The sequence below is a fragment of the Sphaeramia orbicularis genome, chromosome 3, assembly GCF_902148855.1.
Source record: "Sphaeramia orbicularis chromosome 3, fSphaOr1.1, whole genome shotgun sequence".
Classification (NCBI taxonomy): Eukaryota; Metazoa; Chordata; class Actinopteri; order Kurtiformes; family Apogonidae; genus Sphaeramia; species Sphaeramia orbicularis.
The window spans coordinates 46,588,287-46,609,459 of record NC_043959.1 but is presented as its reverse complement, the minus strand read 5'-3'; the positions used below and the strand labels follow the sequence as shown (position 1 = coordinate 46,609,459).

Sequence of the window (21,173 nt, the reverse complement as noted above, 5' to 3'; positions counted from 1 at the left end):
GATTCAGTAAGATGCCTGAGTGTCCATTTTTAATGTCCTCATAGAAACATTTCTGCTGTAACATGTTTCTCTGTGTTATGTTTCCTGTTTGCAGGATTTTTTCCTCATTTATTGTCATATTTGGGATGATGTGCAAGCATTTTTTTTAAACTGTTGACCTCTTATGCTCACCTCAGAATTACTAAAGCTGTATATATGATTAGATTTTCAGCCTGGCAAATCTTTCAGCATTTTCTCATCTATGGTAGATGTTCCCACATTACAAAATGATGCCATATGAAGGTAAATGTCAAAGCATCACTTTTATTGCAGTACTAATGATGACTGTTTCCTTTTGTGATACCTGCCTCAGCCTGAATTACTGTCAACAGGTGAGGTGTGTCCACCCCCAGTGTGATAGGAGTAGAGGGACACACCCCTCCACAGGCCCTTATATATGGTTGCTTGGACGCTCCTGAAACCACAGCAGAGCAGGACCAACCTGAGGAGGACTGACCCAAAGACCAGCAGAGAAGCATCACCATGGGGAACTGCTGTGCTTATCTGGGGCCACAGAAGAACACCAATGTGCGTGTTAGTTTACCGGCCGTGTGTTTCGTCTGGCAGATTGCCATGATTGTCCTGTTTGGAGTTTTTATCCGGTACAATCCAGAGTCTGATGCACATTGGGTGGAACACATGAGGACAGAAAACATCTCAAGTGACATTGAAAATGACTTCTACTACAGATACCCCAGTAAGTACAGAAAATCACTGTGTAATACGAAGTGTATATTAAAATACAGTCAATTTAGTTGGCTGTGGACTTGATCTCTGTTTTTCTTTTTTGTGTTACAAGTAATTATTTTAATATTTTAAAAATTAACCTCCTCAGACCCAGGAAATGTCAGCAAAGTACAAGCTTTTTTCTGTTTTTTATTAAATAAGTGCCCATATTGGAAACATCATGATACAACAGTTTTTTCAGATGCAGTTTTTTAAAATTTTTATGGAATGTCCTTTGTGGTGGACAGTTTTCTTTTCTTTTCTTTTCTTTTCTTTTCTTTTCTTTTCTTTTCTTTTCTTTTCTTTTCTTTTCTTTTCTTTTCTTTTCTTTTCTTTTCTTTTCTGTTTTTTTTTGTTTTTGTTTTTGTTTTTTTAAGTTGTGAAACTCTTGTCCACAAATGTGGACAGAAAACCCATAGCTGGGTCTTAGGAGGTTAAATACAATTTGAATCATTTTAATTGTCAGTTTGGAGCCAAACTGGAATGATATAAAACCAGTTTTTATCTGCCTTTGGTTTCTTCTATTTAAATGTCAGGCACTAAACAAATAAATGATAAATGATGATTAAAAAAACAGGGGAAAAAGGCTGAGCATGTTTTAAAAGACTGAACATTTTTCTCTTACAGCACCCATCTATAAACTACATTTTCAACTCATCCAGTTTGGCAATGATTACATAACTTCCTCAATGCATAGTTTCATTATCTTTAATAAATGCTTTAATTTTTTAAAGCCAGTGACGGGGTCAAAGATTTAATTGGATAATATATGAGAAGGCAAGTTTTACTACAATTATTTCAGCACTTTAGTGACCTGAGGCTGGTTAATACTGAAGGGAAACAAGGAGCCATCAGGGTGTGCAAATAAATTCATTGTTGAAAATGAAAGTAATAAACATACAATAAGGAAGACATTTTTGTGGTTTCATGATGAACTGTTTTTGTTTCTTGTATCCCAGTAAACAACACCTTGGTTGATTTTATTCACACTTTTCTTCAGGCTTCCAGGATGTGCACGTGATGATCTTTGTGGGATTCGGCTTCCTCATGACTTTCCTGAAACGCTACAGCTTCGGCGGAGTGGGCTTCAACTTTCTGATTGCGTCCTTTGGTCTGCAGTGGGCTCTGCTTATGCAAGGCTGGTTCCACTTCCTCGATCATAGCACAGGAAAAATCTACATCGGTGTTGAGAAGTGAGTGTCTGCAAAAATCCCAGATAATTGAGTTCAGTATTTACTATATGAGTGATTGATATACTTGGTTTGACAACATATTGCATAAGGATTGCTCTGTTGATAGACAGGAACACTTCATATTTTACCATCTTCTGTTGAAACTGTCACTTCTTCACATTGTAGCTACTTGTCAGGTCTTGACGTCTAAGATCTTTGAGGACAAGAACCCATTGTTGTCATAGCAAAGTGAGAGGTCGTACTTGTAAAAGATTTAGGATCTACCCTTTCAAGTTTGTCTATAGACGGCCTTGTAAACTCCACAGGGCCTGAGGTTATTCTGTTTTTTTCTCTGATTGGCATCTCCCTAAACAACACAGAAGAAAAACAATACCATCCATTTAAATTTTCCCCAAACATGTGACTGACTTTTCTCTGCCCCTGTATCTCCAGTTTGATCAACGCAGACTTCTGCTGTGCCGGCTCTCTGATCGCATATGGCGCCCTGCTGGGAAAAGTGAGTCCTGTCCAGCTAATGGTTGTCACCTTGTTTGGGGTCACGCTGTTTGCTGTTGAGGAATACATCATCCTCCACCTCCTTCATGTGAGTCTCATCTATATACACATTTCCGTATGTTGTCAGTCTGATGAGGAATCTCCCTTGCTGATGCTTAGAGCTTCTCATTGTTTCCACAGTGCAGAGACGCTGGCGGCTCAATGGTCATTCACGCCTTTGGAGGTTACTATGGTCTGGCTATCTCCTGGGTTCTCTATCGACCAAACCTGCATCTAAGTAAACGGCTCAACGGTTCTGTGTATCACTCTGATGTGTTTGCTATGATTGGTGAGTGTCCAAAGAGTTATTTAAAATTGCATAATAGCTCTCATTGAGACATACTTCAGGTGTTGTGTCATTCATTGTGGTGCAGCTTGTTTCATCACAGTGTGCTGAGTTATATGACTTTAACCCCACAGGGACACTGTTCTTGTGGATGTTCTGGCCCAGTTTCAACTCAGCCATCACAGACCATGGTGATGGACAACACAGGGCAGCCATTAACACTTACCTTGCCCTTGCTTCGACTGTTCTCACCACCGTGGCCATCTCCAGCATGTCTCAGAAGAAAGGCAAACTGGACATGGTAAGAGTTTGTTGGCCAAAGAGGGAAAATTCAGAAAAAGCTGCTTGTGATAGTCACAGCATGGCTGCAATACCAAAACCATAAAGCATCATTGGATTTCACAATTACCCATGACTAATATATTGTTCACAACAGGTACACATCCAAAATGCCACCCTGGCTGGTGGTGTTGCCATGGGAACAGCAGCTGAGTTTATGATCAGTCCTTATGGGTCACTGATTGTGGGTTTCTGCACCGGTATCATCTCCACATTTGGCTACCTGTTTGTCACAGTGAGTACATGTTTTCACTCCTTAACCATCATACTGTAGCACTGTTTATGAAAATAAAGAATGTAAAATAACATAAAAATAAGATGTATTATGAAGAAGCCAAAAAGAAGGCAATAAAATGAAAACAAACTGATATCGGTTGTGGGTTAGAAACCTGGAAAATAACAGGCTTATGATAACAAATGATTCATGATGGAAACCATTCAATGAAACTGGGTAAGGTGTAGAGACACACCTCAAAATATTAGCAGATATGTTAATTAATGTTATCCATGAGTGAAGAAGCATCTGTTCTGTTATATTTTTGCAAACAGACATTAAATCTTGATATTAAAAGCCCTTGTATCATATTGTTAGCCATAGAGGATTATTGCCTAAGTCATATTTTTAATCATATTGTGACATTGTAATGAGGCTAACAATGTAACTCATTAAGTACACACATAAGTAAGTATGTGTTTTTTATTCTCAGCCCTTCTTGGAGAACAAACTGAAGCTCCAAGACACATGTGGTGTCCACAACCTGCATGCTGTGCCAGGGATGCTTGGTGGATTCATTGGTGCTATTGTTGCTGCAGCTGCCAGTGAAGAAGTGTACTCAAGAGAGGGGTAAGCAACACACACACACAACAAAATACATACTATACATGCCTCTTTCTTTCTATTACAAATTAAATTAAAATCTGTCTTTTTTTTTTATGTCTAGGTTGATCGATGTTTTTGACTTTGAGGGGAAGCATGCAAACCGAACTGTAGGAACACAGGGAGGCTACCAGGCTGCTGGAACATGTGTAGCAATCGCTTTTGGACTTGTTGGAGGAGCTATAGTTGGTGAGTCTAGTAAAGTAAAGTAAAGTAAAGTAAAGTAAAGTAAAGTAAAGTAAAGTAAAGTAAAGTAAAGTAAAATAAAATAAAGCCTAGAGTAAAAAAGGCTAAAAAATGGTCAGAATCTGCCCTTCTGTCTGTTAAAGTATTACTTTCTGCACTGTCTAGCAAACTTTAAAGAAATTTAGATCCTTTAATGAAAAGCAAGAGAACTGAACAACAGCAAAAAATAAATGAAAGTGATTTTTTTCATTCATATATTTTTCTAATATTGGTTGTGTCTTTCGTCCTAGGCTTCATCCTGAAGTTTCCAATCTGGGGTGACCCTGCTGATGACAACTGCTACGATGATGAAGTTTACTGGGAGGTGAGACTGCTCTTCTACCACTAGATGGTGCTCTTGGCCTTACATTGAGTAGGTAAACGTGCCTTGGATCAGACTCTGAGCTCATCTCGTCTTGTTTTCAGGTTCCTGAGGATGAGGAGACAATCCCTCCTGTGTTGGAGTACAACAACCACATGATTCACAAACACCAGGACATGTAAGCTAAACCCACACATCAACATCCTCATTTCTTCATCATCTCTCTCAGGAAATCTAATCACATTTCCTTTTTCTCCTGAACAGAGCTGAGTCAAACTTCTCTGTGGAGCAAAGTTAGAGATGACCAGTGAAAGACAACCGACACCCTTGAACTTAATACAGCTGTGATACAACTTTAAGTTATGAAGGAGTTTATTACTAAAAAATTAGAAGGAAAAAGCTTCACACATGCCTCCTTTTCTGCTGTATTCTCTGCACTTGATGTATTTGTCTGTTAATGAATAGATCCAGTTCTGCACAAAATATGACCAAGTAAGTCTGATTGAACTGAATGAAAGTTTTTGTTTAAACTGTATTCACTTTTAGGACATGACTTAATGTTATTTGTAGATGTTTAGTGATCATAGAGAACTGCGAGCTATGTTTATGTGTTTGGACATTTTAAGTCTGCGCAAAGCTTTTATTTCTTGTATGTGATGCTTATATTATTATCTATTAATAATGTTTTCATCATCTATGTAATGTCTATTCTATTAAGTGTTGAAGGACACTGACTTGTGTATACTGTAGTAAATTAAAGCAGATTAATAGATTAAAGCACCTTTCTTTTGCTGCCAAATGGTTGAGTTGTATCTATTAATTAGTTATTTTCATAATTTATGTGAAGGTATATGTTGTAAGTTGTTTGTACATATGGCTACTCTGTTGTTTGGTTAATTTACTGCTTTTAAAGGTGAAAGTTAACAGTGGTAATGATGACATTGTTTTCAGTGATTTACTGTGGCATTGAATGTTACATTCACTTGAGTCTATGTGACTGCATGTGAAAATTACTTGTTAATTTGACAGTACATTTACGCATTTATGGATCATGTCACTTAAAGTTGAATAATAAATAAAAAATACATTTATATTGCTCATATTTTCTGAAAGACATTAGAATAAACCTGTTGTGGCTGTGATATAAAACAGGGCATTCTCTTCCAAAATTTTAAGCTGAAGTTTATGTGAAGGTCATAACTTATGTTTAGTGAATGTTTTACAGTGGCTTGTGATAATACCACAATGGTTGAAAAAAATTTACACTGTCTCAAATATTATGATGAAATATTTGTTGGAAAAATCCTTTTTGTGTTTCAAAGGTGTGGCTGTATCAGACAGACACAAACAGAGGCAAATTATTATTATTTTGTTTATTATTATACAAGAAAAAAAATAACAAAACAAAATTCTTGACAGTTTCAACATGCCATGCCCTGGATGTGTTTCATTATCCTGCTGAAACATCCAGTTTTGACCTTGATGGAACAGTGCACATGCAGAAGGGACCATGAAGGGTGGACGATGGAACAATACTTGGCTGAGTTCAATAACTTAAGTGATTCTTCATGCAGTATATCACTAATGCATGGAGAGAAGAAAAAAGTTTTTTTCCACTACTGTGCATCCTGAAACAGTGGAAACAAAAAGAACTGAACAACCACAGATGATTAATGGAACTAAATATATGACTTTAATGGGATATTGATATAGTTCTGTAGAAACAGTACATATAAACTATATAGATTCCAGAAATTTGCAACTTTTTTTCTTGACATACTATTTTGTTTCTTTAAACAGGCCTGAATCATCACATCACAGACCTCTGGGCACCAGGTGATGACCAACCTGGTGTGGTGGTCAGACTCTAATTACCTTACTAAATAAAAAATATCACATAGCTCATATACAGAGTAGTTCTCATTCATTATGGAGAGCACTCTACCATACTGGAAAATGGAAACTAATCATTAAAAGTTACTCTGAACTACAGTATGACATTTTATATTTTGACATACACAAACTAAATTGAAATGACTAACAAGCAACACAGTTTTAATGGTGAACCTCATCGTGCATCTGAACGAGGATCTGCAGAATGAAAAAATGGAAGTGAAAAAAACACTGTACAGTATGTTTTCAAATATTCCTATGTTATTTTATTACTAAGAGTCAACTGTCTAGCAACTATCTATTAAAAGGCTTGATTATAAAGTCATATTATTCATATAAGACAACAATGGATTTAAATAAATGAGTTAAAGATGTAAACATTTGACACATATCATCACTCATCGTGTAACATTAGGTTAAAATGTCTGAGTTTTATTACAGTTTAACAGAAATGACACCTTCCACTCATCACTCTGACTCGGCCCAGGATGAGGCTGTGCATATTTAAGCACTGTTGAAACAGTCTAGTGGGTATCTGTATCACTGGGGTCTTCATGGCCTCACATGTTGCCTTCAGGGTCCTTTCCCCTTTGTTCTGATGCTAATGAGTCCTGGACAGGCCACTCAGTCAGGTCATTTCCTGACCAATCCCTGTGACATTAATGAACTCTAAATACACTGGGTGGACATCTGCTTTGTGCCGCTGCTGTCAGGTCATTGGTAGCAGATGATCTGATGAATGAAGAGGTCTATAAAAGACCTGATGGGGTTAAATGAGTTAACTGTGGGTCTACCTGTTAAACCACCATTAGGGTCCAATACTTCTCAGTCTGTGTTGTAAATAGAAAGAAAGAATAACATAGTCTAATTGTTTATTAGTACTGTGAGCTTTTGTTTGAGGCTACAACACAATTAAAGACTCTTTTCTACAGCTCTGTTTTAATGATATGAACAATATGTGTAACAAACTCATCAAAATAAACAGTGGTTTCAACATGTTATTTTCAAAGAAGCCCAGGTCTGTAATGCATCAGAACGTATTATGAACATACATATCATCACCTTCTTAAAATAAAGGCCCAAGTCATAATTCTCAAGTTTTTCTGAAAACAAAAACATGTCATATACTCATAGTTAGTTCAGCTTTTTTTTCTCTTTCTTGAAAAGTTTTAAAAAATTATGATTTGGGCCATTATTTTAAGAAGGTAACAATATAATTTGCTATAAATGAACCTACAGAGTTGTACGATCATAGTTCTAAACAGTCCATAATGTCGTTTAACAATGATAGAAACATATTAGTACGCAAATATATGAGTTAATAAACACAGGTGTGCTTTTGCATTGACTTAATCTCTGCTTTAACTCAGAGGAATCAAATTAATTTTCTTTTATGGGCCACATTCAGCCCAATATGATCTCCAGTGGGCCAGAGCAGTACAACAATAGTATGATAACCTATGAATATTGATTCCAAATTCTTCTCTTTGTTTTAGGGCATAAAAAAATACATTTGCAAACTATCAAAACAAAGGAACATGTGAATAACCTGAAAAAAAAAAGAAATTTCTCAAGAAAAATAAGTGCAATTTTAACAATATTATGCCTTAACTTTCCATTTACACATGAGCATTTCAACTCAGATCTACAAAGGCACAAAACATTTAGTAATAGACAGAATACTGCTGAAATTGCACTTAATTTTCTATAGACATTGTTAAAAGGTAGTTTGTAAATGTAAATATTTTCATGAATTAATTAATTTGAGTTTTTTGTTAGTTTTTGTACTAAACAAAGACAAAAATCAGGAGTTGTAATTATTTACAGGCATAATATAATATTATTTTTTCCACATTAAACCAAAAAGAACATTTTGAATCATTATTTATAGGTTATTATGTTATTATTTTACTTTATATCATATTGGTCTTGGACACCTTTGACTGTTAATGTGTTCAGTGTAATTTTTGCACTTTGCAAATTCATCCCGCTGGATCGGAACCTTTGCAGGACCAGTTTTGGCCAGTGGGCCGCATGTTTGACTCCCCTGCTTCACTTGGCTTAAAACAAACAGTTACTTGTGGTAACTTACACCAGCCTGTACAGTAACTTATACTTATTCAGCTCGTATGAATGCATACATCTATAACACTGGGATATCATTACTTCTTTACTTAAATTACCCAATGGACACTCCCATTAACACATAATCATATTATAATGTGTTACGGTTGTGCTTATGTGATAAACGGATAAAAATATAGCACTAGTGACAATTTTTATAACATCACATATAAAATTTGAGCAACCTCTAAACACTGGATCTGATATGTCATAAAACATGAGTATCTTAATGTATAATTCTTAAGTTTATAATATGAAGTCTCATTGTTTTATCCATACTATAGCACATTCTAAGTATATTTACAATTCATCGCAGACAATGCCACAAATGTGTCATGATTATAATTATAAAACATTGTGAAACATTCTTGAGTGTAACTATGATTATATAGTCTGAAAACACATTATAAATATATGTTCTTAAGGCGTCATAATGCATCATTGTCTCATCACACTGTAAATTTTACGTTGGGGAATATAATAATATTTTATCCACTTAAGACTTTACCAATGATTTACCCTGTGACGAAGGAAGTGATGTGATCTTATATTTTCCTTCAGCGTATTTGTTTTCTTTAGATACGGCAGTAGAGTGATTGACAGAGGAAACGCAGGGAAGAAAGGATGGATCCAAACCCTGGTGCATGATCTATTGCTCTGACTGGTGAAGGATCAGGATGGCCAATAATTAAATCTTTTGCTAAAAGTAGCAATAAATAGTACCACATACTTTTACAAATAAGAGTCCTGCATTTAAAGCCTCTGTGAAGTAAAATAGCATTTTTTAAATGACAACAAGCCAAAAATAAACATTCATAATAATAAATATTACTGTATTATGATTGTTGATATAGTCGTGTTCATATTTAATGCTGCAGTTGATAATAGTGACACTTATTTTAACTACCACATAAAATGTTGGTAACTTGAACTATGTATTTGTTTTATACTAATATCAGTAATGTGTAAAGTAATCTGCTGCTTACGTACATACAGTGGAGTAAAAAATACAATATTTGTCTCTGAGGCAAATTTTGTCTCAGAGAAATTCTGATTTGAAAAAATATTAAATCTGAACCATAGAGTATGTGAGTAAAAGTACTTCAGTGCATCCCTACTGAGTACACTGCAGCTACAACTAATAATACTGTTGACCCATGTAGGATTTTACATCCTATAACTCAAACCAAGATGCAGGTTCATCTTATTGGTCCTAACAAGACAAAGACACAAAAGCCCACAGCTCAAATCTCATTTCTGCTGAAATCTAAATATGTTGTGGTGATTCATGATTTTTTTTACGACAAAGTCCGAGAGGTGAGAAGAAGCAGCGATATCTCTGTTAAATCACTGACAGGTCTTACAGGGACTTGATGCCCAAGGAGAGTGGACACAGCTCCTCTTGTGAATCATATGACCCTGGGGAGAGTGTTTGTGAAACCACTTGGTCTGCTATTGTCCTCCTGGGACTGGCCTCCTCTGAAAGGCTGAAGAAAGCCTATAATCAGATTAAAGGTTGCTGGGAAGGGGAGGAGGGATTTTGAGGAATAGCGACAAGGTCGTGGAAGTTCTCTAATCAGTACCTGCCATTGAACAGCAGAAGAGGGGCTAAATAACGCAGCAGGAGGGGAGGCGGGAGCCAAGCTGAAGGGACAAATTGGCCTGTTGTTGGAGGGGGATAATGGGACAATGAGGGAGGGGAGTATAATCAGTGAGTATAGAGTGGGAGAGAATAGGTGCAATGGGAAAAAGGAGGAGACTGAAGAACTCCAAAGGCGGTGGCCTTGTCCCATCCTGCCCTGGTAATTATATCACCTTTGTGAGCTGATTGGAGCAGGCTGCAGGGACCATCTGGGCTTATGGATGGACGAAACAACCTGCATTTTCTCACTGTCAGCGCCAAGTGCCCTCTCTGGGCCACTGAGTGATATACGAGGGGCTCTTGTGGTCTAAATAAAACTCATCATCAACCATTTAATGGACAGCTAATTGCCACATGGCAGTAATTAGTCATATCCCCAGTCACACTCTTGTATTGTATGGACTATTTCAGTATGTTCAGCGCATTGTAAAATAAAGAAATGCCAGTTCTTTTCCAGACACTCCTGTATTTCTCATGACAGAGAAGTTTGATGTTCTCCAAAAGCATTATGTGTGTATGAGATAATGCTGTAATTAAACCAGTTTAATTAATCTCCTGGCCATCCACAGTTTGTAATGTTGATATATTATATTACAAGAAACCCCGCTGAGCACTAAGTGCCACCGATCTCTCTGTCAGATCCTTCAGTCATTATGATTACTCATCAGATGTCTATTGCCTGAACCACAGGCATCACTAAAGGCCAATCACTACGTTTTTATTCAGTGGACAAGAGTCCATTTATCGGGGTCAAAGGGGAAAGTCTCAGGGGGGAGGACCTCTCTGCAAGCACTGGTGAGCAGGAGCACCAGAAAAATCACTATTCATAGCAGGGGAGTGCTTTGATTCAGGCACAAAGGGCACTAGTCCCCTGCCCAGATTGAAAGAAGAAGAAATCAGAGCTGCTTTAAGACATGTGCGAGGAATGCAAACTGAATGGTTTAGCTAATTGGGTGCTCCACCTGCCCCTGGCTCCCAATTAGTTCATAGGAGATAATATGGAATAGGATCATAAAAATCTTAGCAAAGCAAGATTTTTCTGCTTGTTTGCTAATTTTTTCTGCTAGCAAAGACAACTTTTTGTTTGACTTCATGGACAGTGACTTGTGGTTATAAGTAAAGGGGAACATTTGAGGCTTTTGAGGCTATTTCTGGTGTATGAACTCTTCCTAGGGTCTGCTGCACCATAGATGAACCATACCTAAGTGGATATGAGCCTCCTCAACAAGTCTTTGCCTATTGGTTTGCAGCACTGTACTGCTCAAAACTGGCATGAAATGTCTTAACCTTAATAATTCAAAATACAAAGATGGTGATTTTTTGCAGTGTTTGTTTAACATTGTTGCCATCTGTCCATCCGTCCGTCCATCCGTCCGTCCATCCATCCATCCATCCATCCATCCATCACAGGGCTGATATATGTGACATAACAACATTGTCACCTTTTTCCCAAACTATACACATTTGCACATGAATATACATAATATGTCGCCTGTACGTCTCTGAACAGTAGATGACTGTGATGCTACAACTGAACGTTGTTTTTGAGAGGCGATGATTGCTCAAACACTCATGAAACCATGAAATGAAAACACACACTTCATCCAGTCTGCTCCAAATCTTTCTTCTTTGTTAAGAGTCTAGGGCTGAACACATTTACATCACAGTACTGGGGTATAGTCTTAGCGCCACCTACAGACAACATGATCCCAACATTATGGGACAAACATCACTGGACTGATCTGAAGTGACTATGCTCTGCTGTACACATGATATACACTGACATACCTCATAACTCCTTCTTTATTAGGTATAATTTAAGTCCTTTGTCAAATATTCGGGTCTGAAGACATTTATATGGCCTCAATTTCCTGGGGACACATATTGCTGAGGACCAACATGACTGCTAGTTAAAAAAGCCCAACAGACACTTCACTTCCTAAGGTTCCTAAGAAGGAACAAAATGGAGGAGAGGGTGTTGGTGGCCTTCTACCGCAGCATCATAGAGAGTGTCTTCACATATTGCATCATGGCTCGGTATGCAAAATGTTCAGCAGCAGACAGGAAAAACCTGCAGGTCATAAAAACTGCCCAAAAGATAACTGTCTGTCTTTTAGAGAAGGAAAGTTGCTGTTGACTCCAGACACTGAGGACAACTATACAGCACCTGTTCAACCTCATGCCCTCAGGAAGTACATGCACCTGAAAGATTCCTTTACCTGGGTTATACGGACTCAGAATGCACCCTGAATGTGTACTGAGTAGCTAAACACATTGCTTTTTAAATCCTTTTATTCTTATTTTAGTTATTTTACTATTTATTTTAGCTGCCACACTGGCCAAAGAACCACTGTATTTTCATGCCTGTTGTACAATGACAATAAAGGTTTCTATTCTATTCTATTCAATTTGATTCGATTCAAGGCTACAAAACGTGGGAGGCCGTTCGTCACTGCCTAATTATTCATATATATATTAGAATATTTAGAAAATGGCTCAAGGAAAAGTAAAACAAATCTGTTTATTGATTAACAGTACAAATATTTGGCTGATAAACACCAACAAATTACATAAAAGATTATCTGGCCCCCCAAAACAAAAAAAAACAAAAAACACTTTTTCATCCTAAAATGGTATTTCTTTCTGTCTTTCTTTTTTTTTTTTATGTCAGAGCTACTTTAGCTTTGATTGATATGTGAAAATGATGGCTCACACGCCTAAGTCTTGTAAAACAGAGGAACGCCCAACAGCAGCTACAGTATATGCAGACTTCACCCTTTTTCAATCACATGTGAGACAAACACTGCAAAAAATTAAGCATACTCACTCTGGACTATGCTTCTTACATGTTAACTCCACTAACAAAAGTATATTTATTTGATGTTCTCTGAGACATTTTCAGAATTAATTGCTACACATTTGGTACAGTTCAATGAAACCATAAACATGTAAGTGCAAATTATTCCCTGTAATTTTTTAAATCCCTGTCTCTTGTACACATAATGTGTTGTCTGTTATTGAGCTATGATGAGTGTGATTCATTTTCATAGGAGTGCAGGGTTGTTTTGATGACATTCAGGAATTCCTTATTACTAAGCTGCTCCTGCTGGTGTCTCCTTGTCGGCTGGTTGCTACCGGTTTATCAACAATGTGCAGAGTTCTTGATTGACAGGGTCATATCTGTGTCATTTCAGTGTCTTTTAGTACAGCATGTCCTCAAAACTATTTTTCACACATATAAACAGGTCGATGCTACTGGGTTTATATTTAACAGTAACATTCATTTCACGGCGAATTTCTGCTCATAGTATGTTTTTTTTTTTTTGCAAATGCACCCAACGAGTCTGTATCAAATGGCAAAAAACATCAACCTTTCTGTGGAAAAAAATTAAAATAAACAGTGGCAGAAAAATGCACTGGTTATTGTGTTTCGTGATTGACAGCCAAGACAAAGAGGCCAGTTTCCACGTACAGACACAAGACAGCAAATGTACGACTGATTGTGTGACTGTTTGAGTGACTGCAGGCAGCAGTTTTTGTGTCTGTAGTCACAGGAATGTGGCCAGGCAAAGTCTGTTTTTCTCCTGAGGCCTTATACTTATGTAATATATTGGCACTCATCTATATTCCCATAAGTCTCTGCTGTAAACTCACCTTCACCCCGATGTATTCTGGGTAAGTTGAGGAAAACCAATGAATAACGCGCAAACACTCTGTACACTGTGTAACTGTAAAATATCAGCCTAAATAATCCATCCAATGTTCACACTGCTTGCCATAGTTTTGTTGGACTGGAGATCAGTCTGAGGTTGACATTTCTTGTCTTGGAATCAACCATATTTGTATTTGATGATCTCAGGATGTTACTAAGACACAAGTCAGGATCACAACAATCCCCTGTGTGTTGTCTGATTTCCTTAAAATCATCATCACTGTGGTTTAATGGAAAACTTCCAGCTTTGAATTCAGCCAGTGACTTAAGTCTCTTCTAATTTTATATTCTGGTCGCAGAGCTGTGGATTCAGGAGGAGATGTCAGCTAAACCCCAAACCACAAGAAATAATCATATAAGTCATATTCTCATAATGCTCTTAATGTGTATCTAGTATGGTCTTAGTCTTGACTAGTTTCACTACATTCTTGACTTGGGTTAGGATAGGACTTGGGCAAGACTTGCACCTAGACCTGGGTGTACGGTGGGATATGTCCTTGGATTCAGTGGAGACATAACATTGAAAATTATTCATCTTTATATCTTCAGGGCATTTGACTCCAGAAATAATACACAACCTTAAATGATCCTGAGGTATGATGGATGTGATAAATAGTTTTTGATCTATGATAAAATATCAGTGACTTGTGTTAAGCAGTTAAAAGAGTCTAAAATACAAGTATAACTTCACCTGAATACAAGTGTATCCATGAAAATAATAGTTGCCAGTTGCAGTTTTAGAACTAGTTCAGGTGGATGACAAATGACAGGAAAACCTGACGAGACTGTTCACTTCTAGGATGACAATGTTCCATTGACTGAATAGTTTGATGAATATGAACATGAAATTTATCATATGTTCTGGTTCTCATAGTCACTAGATCTCCACCCAGCTGGACACATGGGTGATTTTGGACTGACAGTGTTCTCCAAACAGTGTTCTCCAAACAACGCCAGTTTTAACACATACGGACCCGGTGCTACTTTTGTGGCAGTTCCCAAATGCATTTTTCTCTCTATTTACACCTTTCTTAAGTAATTTATCACCATTTATTTTATTATTATTCTCTCTATTTTGCATTTTTTCAGTCAAAATCAGCCACTATCCTATGTTTAATTTACTCATCATGTAGATGTTCATAAAAGTTTAGATTAAAGTTGATTGGTAAAATATTGAAAACAGAGAAAAAGGAAGAAAAAGTGACTTTTTCAACAAAATCTATCATTAACTGAACATAAACCAAGAGTTTCCATCCACTGTCATTGATCCAACTCCATGAGTTTTACTGGTGAATCAATATTGTAGAAGATGATAGTGTTTCCACATTCACTACGGAGCCTCTGACCGTCCAGATGGGTCATATCTGATGACCATGAAAAGATGACAAACAGCATTTTACTCCAATTATTTACATGTTTTGATAGGATTAGTGGATCAATAGGTATTGAACAGTTTAGATCAGTAGATGATTTTGGTCGCCAGTGACTGTTTGGGTCTTTATGGGTTAAAGAGGTGTGTTCATCTGTCTTAAAGGTGGTCTTAAAGGGTCAGTGTATGAGCTTTAGTGGTGTCTATTGGTGAAGTTCAATTGTGCAACCCACTGAACACCCTTGGCCTCATTCCTCTGTGGTGGCTGCTAAACATGTGAAATATCCTTGTTAGAGCCAGTGTTTAACTTTTAATTAAGGAGACAATAATAATAGTAACTGAGACCTTAAGTGACCTTACAAACTAGAAGCAAACAAATGAAAAAAGACACTGTGATTACAAATCTGCTCTGACTCATGGAAACATCCTTAATGTCTCTGTAGACAAGTTTTACATGAGGAATAGAACTAAAAATGTTTGTGTTAGGAAAGAAACACATCAGCACACTTTGTGAAGTGGATGGAGTTTTGCAAGTGGTTGCATCATTTGAGGTTTAATCTGTCACTTCTTTTACCCAAAATATTTTTGTTTTAGCAGCATAAACAGGATCACTGGACACATTATTACACTGTAAGTCTTTTCCCTTGCACTAAAGTTTATCTTTCAGGGTTGTTTGGGCCTGTACTTATATACATGTGTATATATATATATATATATATATATATATAGATATATATATATATATATATTATATATATATATAGATATATATATATATATATATATGTACGAGGGCTGTTCAATAAGTTCATGGCCTCACCCAGAAATACTGGTTGTTATGATACAGGATGTTACATTCTTTCGTGATGGGATAGTGATGCTTGAACATCGATGGACCAAGTGCATTGCTGTGAATGGAGATTATGTTGAAAAATAAAATATAAATTATCAGTCTGTGTTGTTCTGTTCTGGGTGTGGCCATGAACTTATTGAACGGCCCTCGTATATATGCACAAATAAACCTGTGTGTGAAAGTCCAGGAAATGTTAAAGTAATTAATTCAAAAAATTTTTAAATTTGGTTATTGTTATTTACTGGTGATTAATACCATTAAAAAAACAATTTCTGTAATTAGATCTCCTAAAGCTGACAAATTGAACTTTTAAGTTATTCTATCTTTCTTTTCTGTTAATGAGAGCTTTGTTGAAGACTGTTTTGGGTTAAGGCAGAGTCTTACAGCTGAGAAAATGTATGTTTTCCAAAAGAGAATTTCCAACCAGTCTACAGAAGCATATAAAAAATACCTCCTCCTTACAGTGATATGAGTAAGTGTCTTCATACTTAATGCTGTTGTCAAATGGTGATATTGTCAAACTACCTCTGGGTCTGATAAAAACTCCAGAGGCAATTACCTAGTTTGCTCAACAAAATAAAACAGAAGAAAATATGTAGCCTAAAACCTACAGTAAAACAATAATCCAAAAGACATGCTCAAAAATGACAGAACATTCATTGACTTAATCTGATCTAATATATGGTTGGAAGTACTGGATACAAGTGTTTCATTGCAAACAGGACTGGGCCACAAAATAATGACAAATCTATCAGTATAACTTTATTTTGTGAAAAATCATTGGAATAGATATTTTTTATTTCGTGTTTTGGGTTAATTTTGTTTCATCTTAAACATTTAAAATGTGCTTCAGATTTAGTTTTTTTAATCATTATAATTATTGTATAAATTATGTGCCTCTAAATTTATGGAACTATTGCCATGTTCTGGCCATAAATAACCATTTTAAACTCCACATTACTGTCTGATTTCTTCAACTTTCACAGAGGAAAAAAAAATCAGCTTAAACTACTTAAATTTAGAAAAAGATTTGACATTTATCATGATCATTATTGACAACAACTGAAACAAATATTTTTATCATGATAACATTTCAAGTCCTTCGAGCTGTGGATGTTCCACATTTTTGTCCATAAACTGTATACCTAATATGAGTCAATAAAATCAATACTGATGCCCATTATTTATAAGTAGGGTTGTGTTTCTCCATGTCTCAGACTGGATCCATGTGTGACTAAAGTGCTGTCATTATCAGTCTGGTGTTTTAGTGTGAACGTAGCGGTGATTCCCGTGTGTCTGAAGCCGTGATATTTGCATAATTCTAGTTCAAAGTTAAAGCTGATGAGATGCAGTGACAGAGAGGGGGCAGCAATCTCACACTCCACGTTGCAACAAATGCAAACGAAGGAGGGAAAGTTTTGGGGGGAAAATGGAGGGAAAGAGGGGAACAGGAAAGGAGGGGAGCGGAATGATTCTCCTGGGAAGGGAGGGTGTTTGGGTGAAAAGCAACAGCATATGTATTGTTGGAGGCCCTGACTCGCCACCCTGAAGAGCTCCCTGTTCCCACGGTTTGCTCAACAAACAAACGCACCCCCCCCACTCACAAACCACACCACACACCACCATGCACCCGCACGCAGTGGTGATGTCATTAATTACCATCAAAATGAGCATGACAGCAAGCAAGTGTGCGTGCGTCTGCCAGCGAGGCTTTGTGTGTATGTGTGTGTGTGTGTGTGTGTGTGTGTGTGTGTGTGTGTGAGGGAGATGTAGGGAATGAGAAAGAAAGAGGCCATTGTCCATTCTGAAATAAAGAAATCTCCACTGAAGCATTGTAAATGGAAAAGGCAGAAAAATGGACCAAATTCGGGGATCTTTGAGTGAGAGCTGGGCTGTCACATCTCGTCAGAGCTGCACAAAACCTGATGTGCACACATTGCCCTGCCTGCTACAGAGACACACTGGCCCTGTGATTGTGTGATCTCCTGATGAAATTCAGCCTTTTCCCTCGCAGCCTCAGAGGCAAAGGGTGCCTGTTTTTGTGAACACTGTTCGTGTGTTTGTGTACATGCATCCACAGGTTTATTTGGGGGAGCTTGTGCATACTCTTCTCTCTACCAAATAGTAATTTTGAGGTTTTCATCCACCAATATATTACTAAAAAAGACAGTAAATTTAGTACTTAGTGTGCAGGACCTGTCTGTAAGGCCTATGAGATTGTTCTGTCATCCAGTATCTTCTTTTTGGAATTATTTCCATTAATTAAAGATGTTTAGCAGCAACCAACCACAGCTGCTAGTGGTTATCTTATACATTCATGTTAAACAGTTCATTTGGAAAACATTCATGTATCACTCATGTTATTTTTTTTATGTTATAATTTGTCCATCTGTCCTGGAGGACAGATTCCTCCTCCGTGTCTTCTTGAGGTTTATACCATTTTTTCTACTTAGTGAAGGGTTTTGAGGGGAGTTTTTCCTCACTTGAACTAAGGCATTAAAGACAGAGGCTGTTGCATATTGTTCAGAGTGTAAAGCCCTTTGAAGTGAATCTCTGATTTATAGTGCTGGGCGAATGAAATATACCTGGACTGAACTGAACCAACTTATTTTAGCGATATGCTGGTTTTATGTGCATGTATTTCTAAACTTAAAATATTAAATAGACAATCTTGAAAGTACAAATGAAAGGTTTCTACAAACTGAGAAGGTTTTTGGATGTCCAGAAGAGCTCATGTCAAATATCTTCAAATTGGAATAAGTTTATATTATCTTATTTTTTAATGGTTTGGCTCAATCACACCTAACACTTGAATGAAGAGAAGGGATAATTTATCATTTCAATCTAAAACAGGTCAGACTTAAACTCTCTCTGTTATTGAACATTACAATCCAATTTCCAAAAAATAAATGGAGGTCAACATAAAAATATGATTACTAAGGCATCTTAATAGCTATGAAAAAACAGAAAAAGATGGGTTTGTTCATGTGAATGAATGGGAAAGTATGTGTGCATGTGTGTGTGTGTGTGTGTGTGTGTGTGTGTGTGTGTGTGTGTGTGTTTGTCTGCATTGTGTGCAGCATTTTTTGGCATCGCATGGATCATTGTACAGAACTTCATTAGAGATCATTAGTTTTTTAGCAGAGTGGGCCTCACTGAGCTCTGGTTGTGCAGTGAACCGGGAGGAGGACTGAGATTACTGCAGAATGTGCAGCCATGAATGCAGGAGATTCCACCTCATCAAAGTTTGCGCAGATAATTGCTACTATTTGATCTCTACTTTTTGAAAAGAAACCGTGTTAATTAGAGGCTTTGGTTGTGATGTGAAAAGAAGGGACACAAATGTGCGCTTTGTTGTCTTGAACAAATATCTCCTCTCTGGGTTTATGTATCTGAGGAGCCTGAAAGGGTTTGTGTCCCAAAGTTTGATGAGGTCCTTCTTCTCATCTCTGTCTTTGGGAAAGCCATGTGTGCCCCATCCTCATCAGCCATCCCACTGCATCCAAACAATGATCTGCATTGAAGACAGGACATGACAACAGGACAGCCAAAGTAGTTTCAGTGAAATACAAATCTGCTACATGGTAAAATTCATTAAAATCAACAAAAACTTACAATACAACAAAAACCACCATAAGCAATTGTGTTAACACTTAGGCCATTTTTGTACATTTTTCTTTTTTGAGTTTGTGATCAATATAAGGCATGAATTTATGCGAGAATGTTTCTTTTATGGCAGTTTTTTTTTTATCTGACCAGATTTAATCAATTTCATTTCCATGTCTATGATACACTACTGACACTTTCTGCATCCTCTGATGATTAATATAAAATCATCATATATCAATATTTTTTTCTGCATAAATCTCTTAAACCACTTCAGCTTTGCTCAAAACAACCAAATGTTCAGTAATTTTCAGGATTCTAACCCTTCAAATGCCAGTTTGAGTATATGATGTAACTGCTGTTATTATGAAAATTTATCAAATGAAAATATTTTTTTATGTGAGATTAAAAAATGTGGTTTCAGTGTAAGTCAATTAGAGTTTTTTTTTTTTTTGCCATAAGGTTCCTGCACTGAACAAAAACTATTTAATGCAATAAATCAGTGTCATTGCTAAACCTTGTCATGTCCAAGATTGATATAAAACAATACCATGTATTCTCCACCATGTATTATAGGTATATGCCTATTTAAAACTACCAAATATTCAATAATTGTCAGGATTTTAACCATTTAAATGCCAGTTTAATGATGTAGCACCACTTTTTTTTAATTACAAAAACAACATAAAATATGAGATATTTTCCACATAACACTAGGTAGAGGGATGTGGCTTTGTTTTATATCAGAGTCGTGGTTAAATTTCAAAGCAACATTGATTTCATTGCATCGATTGGTTTTTTTGTGCACATTTTGAACATTTTTTGTGCAATCGCACATTAAAAATGCTCATGCAATAAAATTAATGTTGTTGCCGCTTTTTAATTTTTTTTTTTTTTTTTTTACATATGCAAGACTCTAATCAGCAGTAATACATGAGTGATGTTGTGGATAAAACACGCAGATTATTCAGAGACAATATCAAGGAAACAGACACAAGAATAATGTTAAGATATGTTGCATAGTCATTTTGTCCATTTCATGTATGTATCCACAGTGTCTATATTTGGAGATTTACAAGATGAAACGTTATAAACTGGGGAGACACACTGTGCTTTATTTCCAGTAGATGGTGCTACAGTGACACTGAGCTGCATCGGCTGCTCATCCACACATGTGCAACACACATTTTGTAACACAAAGTTATTTTTGTTTCATTTCACTTTCTTTCTTTTGGCCACATATTGGACTTATCAGTGTGTAAAATTATTAAAAGGTGACTTTTTTGATTTCAGTCAGCGTTTTCAGGTTCTTTTCCAAATCTCTGTCCTGAAGTTACAGTGAAATTTACCTCTGAGGAGCTCTTTAATGCAACAGTAAAACTCACAGATTTGGTTCCACACAATAAGATCCAGCAAATTATATTGAGTAGATG

General features: G+C 36.7%; 1 protein-coding gene and 1 long non-coding RNA gene across 2 annotated transcripts; one reads left to right on the top strand and one right to left on the bottom strand.

Annotated features, from left to right (window-relative positions):
- Window positions 1–455: 455 nt before the first annotated feature.
- rhcga (Rh family, C glycoprotein a) lies at window positions 456–4,927 on the top strand. Its single transcript, XM_030127283.1, has 11 exons — window positions 456–736; window positions 1,766–1,958; window positions 2,391–2,541; window positions 2,634–2,781; window positions 2,913–3,079; window positions 3,215–3,352; window positions 3,825–3,961; window positions 4,059–4,183; window positions 4,471–4,544; window positions 4,646–4,719; window positions 4,806–4,927. Exons 1-11 carry the CDS (start codon window positions 523–525, stop codon window positions 4,837–4,839), a joined length of 1,455 nt encoding a protein of 484 aa, XP_029983143.1. The 5' UTR covers window positions 456–522; the 3' UTR covers window positions 4,840–4,927.
- Window positions 4,928–19,983: 15,056 nt separating this feature from the next.
- Window positions 19,984–20,437, bottom strand: LOC115414096 (uncharacterized). The gene is made up of 2 exons (XR_003934561.1): window positions 20,402–20,437; window positions 19,984–20,098 (listed from the first exon to the last, which is right to left on the bottom strand). It is a non-coding gene; the product is annotated as an uncharacterized LOC115414096 (long non-coding RNA).
- Between the last annotated feature and the right edge of the window lie 736 nt (window positions 20,438–21,173).